The 12,766-nt window shown below is 39.6% G+C and overlaps 1 protein-coding gene across 5 annotated transcripts in view; it reads left to right on the forward strand.

Moving 5' to 3' along the window:
* The window catches only part of atp8a2 (ATPase phospholipid transporting 8A2), a 561,594-nt gene that overhangs the window by 419,581 nt on the left and 129,247 nt on the right, over positions 1 to 12,766 (forward strand). For all 5 annotated transcript variants that reach the window (XM_072577324.1, XM_072577326.1, XM_072577325.1 and 2 more), the window contains 2 exons: positions 2,848 to 3,031; positions 7,720 to 7,830. In XM_072577324.1, the coding sequence (XP_072433425.1) occupies positions 2,848 to 3,031; positions 7,720 to 7,830 (295 nt within the window). The remainder of the gene's footprint in view (positions 1 to 2,847; positions 3,032 to 7,719; positions 7,831 to 12,766) is intronic.

Genomic DNA, 12,766 nt, shown 5'->3' on the forward strand with positions numbered 1-12,766 from the left:
TAGTCCATGCAGGTGGGGCCTTGATTTTAATGTCTCATCCAAAAGATGACGCCATGTACAATGCAGTTATTCCCTGGAATGTAGTCAATTTATTCCCAATTCTTGGAGTGAGACTAGTTTGAGTCCCAAGATTTTATGTTTGACATTGCTGTTGATTGAACCAGTCACCAAACACTGTATGGGTATGTGCAATTGAGATAAAGATGTTCTTTACGTGAATAATTTATCAGTGATCATCATTTTTACTAAAACAAAAGTGATTTACCCAATGTGTGTTTAATGCTTTTGTTGTTCTCCACTGTTCATAGGATCATGATTGGGCATCTGGTCCTGAAGCTTTGCAAATACAGTTCATGAATTTCTGGCATTTAATCAAAAGATATTGTCAGTTTTAAGAACAAGGACTAGCCTAGAGTTGATATGTGAATTTCTTTCCAGCTTGGACAGCTTACAAGCAAAGACTTAGTTATTGTTTATATTTAAAAGAATACTTCTTGATTTGTTCTTTTTATTCATTCAAGCTGCATCTCTAGCAAGACCAAAATTTAGTACCCATCCCTAATTGTTCTTTAAAAAGCTGGCAAGCTGCCTTTTTGAACAGCTGTAGTTCTTGTTTATGGGCACCCAGTGTTATTAGGGATGGAGTTCCAGGAATTTGACTCCAAGACATTGAAGTACAGGTAGTTCTCCTATAATGCATTGCACATCCTGTGCAACGTTGTGTTACAGAGAATGGTGCAATAGAAGTAATGGGGCCTCTGGGAAAAAACAGGGTGAGGGATACCAGTTTAGCAAAATCTGTCTACTTCTGGTCAGTTACAGATATGCCAAGTTGTTACAAGTGAAATGTCCCAGTGTATTATTGTATTCCCGGCTCCTTGTAGAGTGGGGTTTATCCAGAACCTGGCTGTCTGCCAGTAAGCTTTGTGAAACTTGCAGAAGTTTTTGTTTCATGTGAGTAAAATCTTTTTTTTGAGGGGGTGGCTATAGGGCTGGGATGATCGGAACATCTGGAGGGTTTGATGGGAGTTGGGATTCAGAGATATTCTCAGATCCCTACCTCCCCTTCAAACAAACACTGGGTGAATTTGGACCAGGCAGAACTTGGAAATAGGTGTGGTGGGAGAGATGAGGGTCACCAGTGGTCCGCACTTAATTTAACACCTGCCCCCTTCCTCTCACATACACCCTCTCTTGTAAAGTCGTCATGTGTTAAGGCTTCAGATAGGCAGCAACTGAGCCACTGCTTAACAAAAGGCCCTGCTTACTCTCCAACACTTGCTGGACATCCCTGTAGTTGCACCTTTGCACCTTCTTTCACTCCCTTTCTCTTTCCCTCTCTCTTCCCACTCATTTCCACCCCCCCCCCCCCCCATTACCCAACTCTGCGCATGGTTCTAATAAGTATTCCAGCAGAGTATTCCAATGTTCACTTCCCCTATCTCAGTTGCAGGTAGAAACAAAAAAATACACACGCACAGACAACAACCTGTCACGATTGATGCGCCAGCAGAATAAATCACAGCTGGCTGATAATGGAATCGCATAACAGTGAACGGGAATTCACTGTATAACAAAAACAGTCTGCAATTCACAACTTGTGTTACAGCCAAATCATGTTTACGAAACATGTGTATTAATAGAACTACCTGTAATGGTGATATAGTTTCAAGTCAGAATGGTATTTGACTTAGTGGGGAAGTTGCAGGTGATGTCTACTGCCTTCCTCAGGTTGAGACCCTAGATTTCATGCAGGTGAGTTGCTGCAGTGCATCTTGTATGTGGTGTACACACTATATCACTGGGTACTAGTGATGAAGAGAGTGAATGTTCCAGGTGTTAAATGGAATACCAGAAAAATTTGTCCTGGATAATAGCATATGACTTGAGGTTTCTTTGGAACTGCAATCGTCCAGACAATTGGAAGATATTCTGTCACATTCCTGGCTTATGCGCTGTAGACAAGAGACAGACTCTGGAGTCAGAAAATAAATTGCACACCACAGAATCTGTAGCCTCTGACTTGCTTTTTCACCCCAATGTTTATTTAGCTTTTACAGTGAAGTTTGTAGTTTACAATATCCAGACTAGCCCTTGCCTCCAAGAATATATATGATCGGGTTTCAGCTATCATAATGCTGTTGATTATCAGTGGGAGATATTCAGCTTCTGTCTTGTTGATTATGTTATTTCCCAGCACTGTGTGGCACAAATAATACTTGTCCCTTATTAGCTCAGGCTTGAGCATTGTCAGGTTTTGCTCGATGTGGACATGAATGGTTTTGTCTTTAATTTGATTTACTATTGTCACCGTACCTAGGTATAATGAAAAGCTTTGTTTTGTGTGCAGTACAGGCAGATCATACCATACGAAGTGCAGTAAGGTAATAGAACAGCGCAAAGAATACAATGTTAAGGCTGCAGATAAAGCGCACAAAAAGCAAGATCAGCATTAAATTTTCAATTTGAAAGGTCCATTCAGAAGTCAGTAACAGCGGGGAAGAAGCTGTTCTTAAATCTCTTTGTATGCATGTTTAAGCTTTTGTGTCTTCTCCCTGATGGAAGGGGTTAGAAGAGATTATAACTAGGGTGAGAGGAGCCTTTGATTACGTTGGCTGCCTCCCGAAGCCAAGCATGATGACGTACAAGATCTTAATTGGGGTTATGCCTTTCTGAACTGCTAAATATTTCATGCTCAGTGTTTTATGAATTAACCCCAGAAGCTAGCATGTCATTTAAATGATAAAAAGCTGGAGTGTACCAGTATTTGTTTCAGGCCTTGTGTATTATGCAAAAATCTTGTAGATCCAAAGCTGTCATAGTGATTTATATGTTATTTCATTTCAGAGTTTCTCCTCTTCAAAAATCTGAAATAGTAGACATGGTGAAAAATCATGTTAATGCTATCACCCTGGCCATCGGAGATGGAGCTAATGATGTGGGGATGATTCAGACTGCACATGTTGGAGTGGGGATTAGTGGCAATGAAGGCCTACAAGCCACTAACTCATCTGATTACTCTATAGCACAGGTTAGAGACTTTAATTCTTTCTCTTATTGATCATGATCTAAAATCCACTTCATTGTTTATTAAATGCTACATGTAGTCAGAATGTTTTACAACTATCAAAGTTGGTACCGTTTCTTACCAGGGCAAGCAAATTTATTATCAATTAAAATTTTATGTTACATAACCAGAAGGAAGGAGGAGAGTTTGGAGTGCAGGACTTAAGTGCTTGACTGCCTGACAGAACAATCATGGCTGATTTTGGGATTCAATTCCATTCATCTGCCTGCTCAACCTTTGATTTTCGATGAGATCAAAAATTTGTCTAGCCCTGACCTTAAATGTATTTAATGACAGAAGATTCAAAACCCTCTCCACTGGAGAATTTCAATGTTGCACACACTTTGAGTGGCGTAACTTATGCTATTTTCAAATATAAATGATTGGCCCTCACCTGATCCTATGCCCTCTGCAGTTTAGATTCCTCAACCAGTGGAACAATCAATGTCTACCCTGTCAAGTCCCTTCAGGATCTTCGAAGTTTCATTGAGATCGCGTCCCTTTTTAACCCTAAACCCCAAAGATTTTCTATTCAATTTCTCAGCCTCCCAACAAAGGACAACCCCCTCATCCCAGAGACCAGTCTAGTGCAACTTCTCCTCACAGCTTCACTTTCCACTTAACTTTGTATCATCAGCAGATTTCAATACATTACCCTTTCTTTTCATCAGAATTGTTCGTATAGATTGTAAATAATTGAAAATAACTTTCATTTAAAAAAAGGTCTGAATATCATTATTCCAGAGATTTTGGTTTATTGAGAAGTACTTTGCTTGTAATTTGGGAATTTTCTTCCTTATCATTTCAGTGACTGATTTACTTTTGGCTCCAATTCCCTTTACAGTGGGTGACTCTCTAAACCCTGTCTGAGTGAAAAATAAACTTATAATATTTCTATTGGTCTGACACAGAGTATGGAATGTGTTTGTTTTCAAAGTTGCATAATACTATTATGAAGTTGAAGGTCTGTACTGTATCTTTGAGAGAGTGAATGCTGTTCTGAACTGACAGCTGACAAGCACCTGTATATATGACTAGATGGCAATCTCAGAGTGTACTGGAAAATTGAAAATACGTAACAACGGCTGTTTTGACAGTAATTCAGATTTAACCAGTTTGAATTATGCTAGGAGAAAGTGAGGACTGTAGATGCTGGAGATCAGAGTCTAGAGTGTGGTGCTAGCAAAGCACAGCCGGTCTGGCAGCATCTGAGGAGCAGGAGAATCAACGTTTCTGATAAAGGGCTTATGTCTGAAATGTCAATTCTCCTGCACCTCGGATGCCGCCTGACCAGCTGGGCTTTTCCAGCACCATGCTGTAGAGTTTGAATTATGCCACAGAATACGAAAACCCAATCGAGTTTGAATTTATTGTTTTGCCAACTTTGAACCAATGAGACGATCCGATGTTGGGGATATGAAAATGCAGGTGTTTTGAAAATTGGAGAGAGAGCAGCTGCCATTGAGAGAGACTCAATAAACTAGGAAATACTCTCTATCAAGGATACCTTTTCATGTGAAACATATTCGCAGTGAAAAGAAAGGCAACAACATAGGAAGATCTTCAGCCAGAAGGCAGACACAAGAGATGACAACGGCTGTGTGGTTTTCAAATTAAGTTGATGGAATTTTAGTAAGTGTTTTATTGGAACAGCATATTGTTATAGATTTGGAGGCAGATAATAAGCAATTAAGAGAAAGGGGTGAATTGTTGCTGTTTAATGTTCACTTTTAGAATTAAAGAATAAATTGATGTTATTTTCTTTAAATAGTGGAATTTGGGAGTTCTCTGTCACTCATATTTTAACTGTTACAACATGGTGCTAACCCCAGTGCTAATTAAACCAAACACCCAGAAAACCTCAATTTGTCTCATAATCTATTAAAATATGAATGACAGAGAACTCCCAAATTCCACTATTTAAAGAAAATAACATCAATTTATTTATCAGAGTGTCCTAGATTTTAAAATAAAACTTAGTTGAAACAAATTGTTTAATTTTGGTTACTTGTTGTTGGTTGAATTAAAAGTGAAGGAAATGGCTCTTAACATTGCTGAAGGGGTTCTGAGATTTGAAGATGCTTCCCAAATGTGCCAAGAAAGTTTAGAAAGACAGAGGATGTACTTTTAATATTAGCAAATAGGTTAGAATTGGGTTTAACCAGGGACAAAAGGAAAGCTGAAATTGTAATCGAGTTGGTCAAGCACTTAGGAGTATCAGAGAAACCGACAAGTGCAATAGAGTTAGAAAAACTTAAATTGCCATTAAGGCATATAAAAAGATAAAGAAAGGGAAAGAAGATCCATGAGAGAAGGAGGAAAAAGAAAGGGAGAGAAAGTTCTTAGCTTAACGAAGAAAGAGAAAAGGAGAGAGAATTTGAACTTCAGAATCTGCTTATTAGTCAGCAAAGTCAAGTTAACAGGATGGAGGTGAAGAGAGAAGATAGTGATGTATGCAAATAAGTTAAAACATTGCCACATTTTGATGACAAAGATGTTGAAGCTTTAATTTCATTTGAAACAGTGGCTAAGCAGATGGAGTGGTCAGAGCACTGAAGGGTAATGCTAGTTCAGACTAAGCTGATAGGCAGAGCTGTCAGATGAAGGGTCAAGGGATTATGCAGATGTCAAACAGGCTATTTTTAGTGTTTATGAGTTGGTACCAGAAGCGTATATACAGTGGTTCAGAAACATCAAGAAGGAACCAGGTCAGACTTATGTTGAGTTTGAAAGAATTAAACATGGTAATTTTGATAGATTGGTACACACCTTTAAAAATAGCTAAGACCTATGAGACCCTAAGAGAGATTGTTCTGCTAGTGGAGTTTAAAACTCACTTCCCAAGATGATTTGAACTCATATAGATGAACAGAAAGTTCAAAAAGTGAGAAGAGCAGCAGAGATGGCCGATGAATATGCATTGGTGCATAAGGCAAAACTTAGCTTCCAGACGAGCCCCAAACTGTTACGACATGGAGGTAAACCCCTCTGCTAATTAAACCAAACACCCAGAAAAGCTCACCTCGTCTTGTAACCTGTTAAAATGTGAGTGACTGAGAACTCCCAAATTCCACTACTTAAATTCAGCTTATTCTTTAACTCTAAAGTGAACATTAAATAACAACTATTCACAACTCTAATCCCCCCCCCTTTCTCTTAACTGCTTATTATCTGCCTCCAACTCTATAGCAATATAATAATAAGACACTTATTAAATACCATCAACTTAATTTTAAAGCCACACAGCCACTGTCATCTTCAGTGTCTGTCTTCCAACTGAAGATCTCCCTGGTCATCATCTTTCTTTTTACCACAAATATGTTTCATATGAAAAGGTACCTTTTGATGGAGAGTGCTTGCTAATTTCTTGGGTCTCGATGGCAGTTGCTGTCTCTCCAATTTTCAAATCCCCAACCTTGGATCGCCTTATTACTTCATATTTGGCAAAACAATAAATTCAAAAGTGATTGGGTTTTAGTATCCTGTGGCATAATTTAAACTGGTTAAATTTGAATTGTTGTCAAAACAGCAACCAACTCGGGTATCCATTTAACAGCCAAATGCTACATATTTTCAATTTTCCAGTGCACTCTGAGACTGCCATCTAGTCATATGCACAGGTGCTTGTAAGCTCTCAGTTCAGAACTGCATTCACTCTGTCTTAAAGGTACAGTACATGCCTTCAACTTCATAACAATACTCACTTGACCTGGAAGAACTGACTTCAGGTTGATGGCAGCTATCTCTTGAGGCTCCTATGTACACATTGTGAATTTAACAGACTAACTTGCACCTTACAATCACAAATCATTGGTGAACTTTCCACTGCTCATTCAGCAAGGACCATCTTGCCCAAAGAATAAATTCTGTCAATCAGACTCTTAAGTGAAAGTAAAGATGAAATTCTCAAACCTTCCATCAAACTCCAAGTATAGATTGTGAGTTAATGTGGGATGTTAATCAGTTACATCTTTCATTGCATGCAACATCCTCAAGGCGATAACACTTATTCTGCATTCCTTATGCTGCCTCTAACCGCATTAACCATTCTCTGTCCAGGACACACTATTGATGGCATGTTTTGTTCAAGGAACACTGTGGAACATGTCCCATGGAGTGACACAATTCAGGATATACAGTCAGCTTGAGTAGATAGTTATAATACAATGGATAGGCTTACAATTGTAGAATAAAGGAATGAGTGCCAATAGTCTGGTGCCAAGCTTTAAATCGGGCCTTCTTATCTTCTGTACAGAAGGAAAGACAATATTTATCTTCCACTAAGAGTGGAAGAAATGAAAAATGTAGAGCCTTAGCTAACTATGTATGTGCTGAAGCTGAAAGGGTTGTGTTCGGAGCCCCTGTACTGGTCAAAGAAAGGTGGACTGAAAATAGTGCCTGATCATGTTATAAATAACATATTAAAATGTTTTCTGATTTTTAATGTAACACAATTTCAGCTTTACTGCACTGAGGAAATTACTGCATGTTGATCTTTGATTTTGTAAACCTGATTTTCTTTTGAATATTACAACACTTTTGGTATTTAATATCTTTTTTTTTGCAGATTTGTTCATCATGTGCATTGTTTACTCTTTATTGTTATTTAAAAGAAGTTTTTGTGATACTGATAAAAGCTTTTTTAATTCTAGTTTTCATATTTAGAAAAACTTTTATTAGTCCATGGAGCCTGGAGTTATATCCGTGTGACAAAGTGCATCCTTTACTGTTTTTACAAAAATGTGGTGCTATACATAATAGAGGTAAGGAGCCACGTCTTTGACTGTAGCAATTTTCAGATGGAACATACATTGTTGACTTATATTGTCTTCCAGGAATAGTAGCTTGGTTTTAGATAATTGGACTATTTGGGGAGAGGATGTTTTCTGCCATATTTAGGTGGGGTTTTGAGATTTCAGATTTATTTAGTAACCTTATTCAAAACATCTTGCATTTACTTATGATTTGGAGATGCCGGTGTTGGACTGGGGTGTACAAGTTAAAAATCACACAACACCAGGTTATAGTCCAACAGGTTTAATTGGAAGCACACTGGCTTTCGGAGCAACAGGAGCGCCGCTCCGAAAGCTAGTGTGCTTCCAATTAAACCTTAGACTACAACCTAGTGTTGTGTGATTTTTAACTTTGCATTTATTTAGTACCTTTGCCATAGAAAAGTGTTGTAATGTTCAGAGAGACAGAAGGAAAGATGGCTGCATAGCCCAAGGATGAAATATTAGGAAGGATGAGCAAAAAAAGCACTGAATTAACTTCAGGTTAGAGTTTATTTCCGAACTTCTGTTCCCAAAATGAGTCACCTTGCAGGTACTTAGAATGAATCCCTGTCTACCACATTTTAGTTCATTTTTCTCCTTTAGCAAAATCTTCTTTTGGCTTTCGTTGGTTGAGAGGAGACTTACCTTTATTTCACATTCATCAGCAAATTCTGGCAACACTCCTCTTGGTCTCTGTCTAATTTAGTCTTGAGTCATTAACATCACTAGCCTGAGAACTGTACTGTATTTTACACATGGCTATTCACTTCCATTCACAGTGAGAAAAACTGCGCTTAGCTCTCTGCTTTCTCCCTTGCGAACAATTTTTAATCCAGTTTGCTAATTACAACTTCTTTCATTATTTCTAGTATTCTTGCTTCTGGTAACTTGTTGAAGATATTCCTAAAACAACATTTCCAGATTTATTGTTACACACTTAAAGAATTTTATGATATTTGTCAAGCATGATCATCCATTCTGAAATTGTTGTTAGTTACTCCTAACTAGTTTTCCTTTTCCTGGATCAATATCTTTAATTAAAGGCTTTTGAAATTCGTATACTATTATTTAGGTTAGTTCAATGAGCCTTTCTTAAATAAGTGACTATTATTCAGGTCACTCCTCCTGCACATAGCAACACTCAGATCTATAGTAATCTCTTCAATAAAGACAGGCATGAAATATTTATTGTTGCTATTTATAAATTGTTATTTCTGTCCAATCAGGAGTTGGACCTCATATTTAGCAATTCTCTTTTCATTAATATACTTGTAAAATAATTTGTGCAGAGATTAATTTCAAAAACATGTAGGTTGGGATTGTATCAGTGGTTAAGATGCAAACAATGTGGAATGGAGCGAGAAGGAGTAAGACAAATAAATGGAGAAGATGCCCAGAGAGGCAGAGAGGAAAAAAAAGAAGCAGACACAAATATTGCTGATAAATAAGCCAGGGAATAACTAAAAGTTGATTGGATGTTAATGGGAACTGTGAGTAGTTCAAAATGGGCTGCCTGTGCTGGGAGTATGCTATACAAACCATGACTTTGGGATGTAGCGGTGGGTAATAAACATGGAGGGACATGTTCACACATTGAAATGTTTAAACTCAATGTTGAGTCTGGAGGACTGTAAGGTACCTAGGTGGAGGATGAAGTGCTGTTCCTCCAAGGAGACAAGATGCACCCTAATCCAATCCAACCAACCTATGGATGGGTAATCAATATTATCCCAGCCAGCAAAACCATATCCAATGAGTGATTATTTTAAAAAAAAATCATTGATGGGTACCTGTCCCTGTGTGCAAGGTGTCCTGTCAGCAGCATTACAGTGGAAGGTGTTATTGCATTCCAAAGTGCAGCTTTAAATTGTAGAACTGAATGAAAATGGGTGGGAGCTGTGTCATGATGCACTAAGGCTTGTACATGTCTGATGCTGATGTCTGTAAATGGGGCAGGTTGAGAGTCACTGCTCAAGGAGTGTACATTGAGGTGTTGATGACTAATGTCCAAACGAAATGCCATAAGAGTAAGTGATGAACTCTGTTATTGCATTGGCTTTCATGTTTGGAATTGTAATATTGTTGTTTGTTTTTGACTCATTCATGGGATGTGGGCGTCGCTGGCTAGGCTAGTATTTATTGCCCATTCCTATTTACCCAGAGAGCAGTTAAGTGTCAACTACATTTGCTGTGGGTCTGGAGTCACATGTAGGCCAGACCAGGTAAGGATGACAGTTTCCTTCCCTAAAGGACATTCGTGAACCAGATGGGTTTTTCCAACAATCAATTCATGGTCGTCGTTAGATCCTTAATTCCAGATGTTTTTAATGAATTCAAATTCCATCATTTGCCATGGCGGGATTCGACTCACGTCCACAGAACATTACCTGGGTCTCCGAATTAACAGTTGAGCAATAATATCACTATGCCATCACCTCCCCTCTTTGGCAGGAAGTTATACTTTTTTTTTTCTTTTCTTTTTTTTTATATGATGTGTAGACACAACTAGGATTTGAACCCCAAATTTCACTGTTTAGCAAGCTAGTACTTTGTGGCAGGAAGTTATATGTAAGTGAAGCAAGATTAACTAATAATGAGATGTTAATCTATGCAATTGGCTCTCACTGCTCACTAACAAGATTTTCATCATGCCATTCAACACTTGTTTGGAAAATAGAACTTTTTACTCAACATCAGAAATCTCCTTATGCCAATCGCATGATTTTCTCAACTTTCTCTCAAATGAACCGCATGGGTTCGGAAGAGTTACCTATGGGGTTAGTTTTAGTGAGTCAATTGAAGTCGCGCCCGGCACATAGGAAAATAGTTGAGATTGTTGGAAATCAGTCATCTCAGCTTCAGGACATCTCACTGTAAGAGTCCATTAGTGTAGTGTCCTATGCTCGACCATCTGCAGCTTCTTCATCAATGGCATTCCTCCATCATAAGGTCTGAAAGGGATGTTCACCAGTCATCGTGCAGTGTTCAGCACCACATATGATTCCTCAGATACTGAAGCGGTTCATGTCTGAATCCGACAAAACTTGGGCATATCTAGATTGGGGCTGACAAGTGGCAAGTAACATTAGCCCCACACAAATGCCAGACAGTGACCATCTCCAACAAAAGAGAATCTTAACATAACCCGTTGACATTCAATTGCATACCATCACTGAATCCCTCACTATCAACAACCTAGGAGTTACTTTTGACCAGAAACTGAATTGAACTAGCTATATATATACTATATTGCAAGAGGAGGTTAGAGACTCGGTATCCTGCAGCAAGTAACTCAGCTTTTGCCTCTCCAAAGCCTGTCCACCATCTACAAGACACAAGTTAGGAATGTGATGCAACACTTAGATGAGTGTAGCTCCAGAAGCTTGTAACGCAAGAGGCTTCACACTATCCATGACAAAGAAACCTACTTGATTAACATCAATTCCACAAACATTTACACCTTCCCCACTGACACTCATTAGCTGCTGTGTGTACCATCCATAAAATGTATTGCAGAAATTTATCAAGTGTCTTTAGACATCACATTCCAAATCCACAACCTCTATTATCTAGAAAGGCAAATACAGCTGATGCATGGGAATGCCATTCCTTGCAAGTTCCCCTCCAAACATTCACCACTCTCAACTGGAAATATGTTATTGTTCCTTCAGTGTCACTGGTCAAAATCCTGTAATTCCCTCCCAAAACAAACATGTGTAAACATCTGTACCAAATGAACTGCAGCAGTTTAAGAAGCCAGCTCACTACCACCTTCAACAGGACAAGTAGGGATGGGCAGTAATTGGTCCAGCCAGTGATTCTCACATCCCATGAATTAATAACAAAAAATGTCGTAAGTTATTCTTATAGATATTTTCTATCCAGCCTGTTCAGAGATGTTACTGCACCCCTCTAGAACAGTTGGGACTTAGGTCTCCCAGCTTAGAGTTAGGGACACTACCATGCACCACAAGACTTCTTATATACTTGGCACCGTGAAGTCTAGACTTTTGTTTATATATGTGCATTTTTAATGAGATTTCACAATTCTTAAAATGAAGAGATGGAGTTTAGTGCATGAAAAGGTAGAAGAAAACTGTTATACTGGATTAGTGGTGCTGGAAGAGCACAGCAGTTCAGGCAGCATCCAACGAGTGGGTGGTGTCTTTGGAGGAGGTGGAGGGCGTGGGTGGTGTCTTTGGAGGAGGTGGAGGGCATGGGTGGTGTCTGGAGGAGGTGGAGGGCGAGACACCGCCCACGCCCTCCACCTCCTCCAAGACTTCCGTTTCCCCGGCCCCCAACGCCTTATCTTCACCATGGATATCCAATCCCTCTACACCTCCATTCGCCATGACCAGGGCCTCCAAGCCCTCCGTTTTTTCCTCTCCAGACGTCCCCAACAGTACCCTTCCACTGACACTCTCATTCGTTGGGCCGAACTGGTCCTCACCCTTAACAACTTCTCTTTTGAATCCTCCCACTTCCTCCAGACCAAGGGGGTAGCCATGGGCACACGTATGGGCCCCAGCTATGCCTGTCTCTTTGTTGGCTGTGTAGAACAGTTGATCTTCCGTAATTACACTGGCACCACTCCCCACCTCTTCCTCCGCTACATTGATGACTGCATTGGCGCCACCTCGTGCTCCCGCAAAGAGGTTGAGCAATTCATCAACTTCACCAACACATTCCACCCTGACCTTAAATTTACCTGGACCATCTCTGACACCTCGCTCCCCTTCCTGGACCTCTCCATCTCCATTAGTGACGACCGACTTGACACTGACATTTTTTACAAACCCACCGACTCCCATAGCTACCTGGATTACACCTCTTCCCATCCTATCTCTTGCAAAAATGCCATCCCGTATTCCCAATTTCTCCGCCTCCGCCGTATCTGCTCCCAGGAGGACCAGTTCCACCATAG

Source organism: Chiloscyllium punctatum, chromosome 9, assembly GCF_047496795.1.
Source record: "Chiloscyllium punctatum isolate Juve2018m chromosome 9, sChiPun1.3, whole genome shotgun sequence".
Lineage (NCBI taxonomy): Eukaryota > Metazoa > Chordata > Chondrichthyes > Orectolobiformes > Hemiscylliidae > Chiloscyllium > Chiloscyllium punctatum.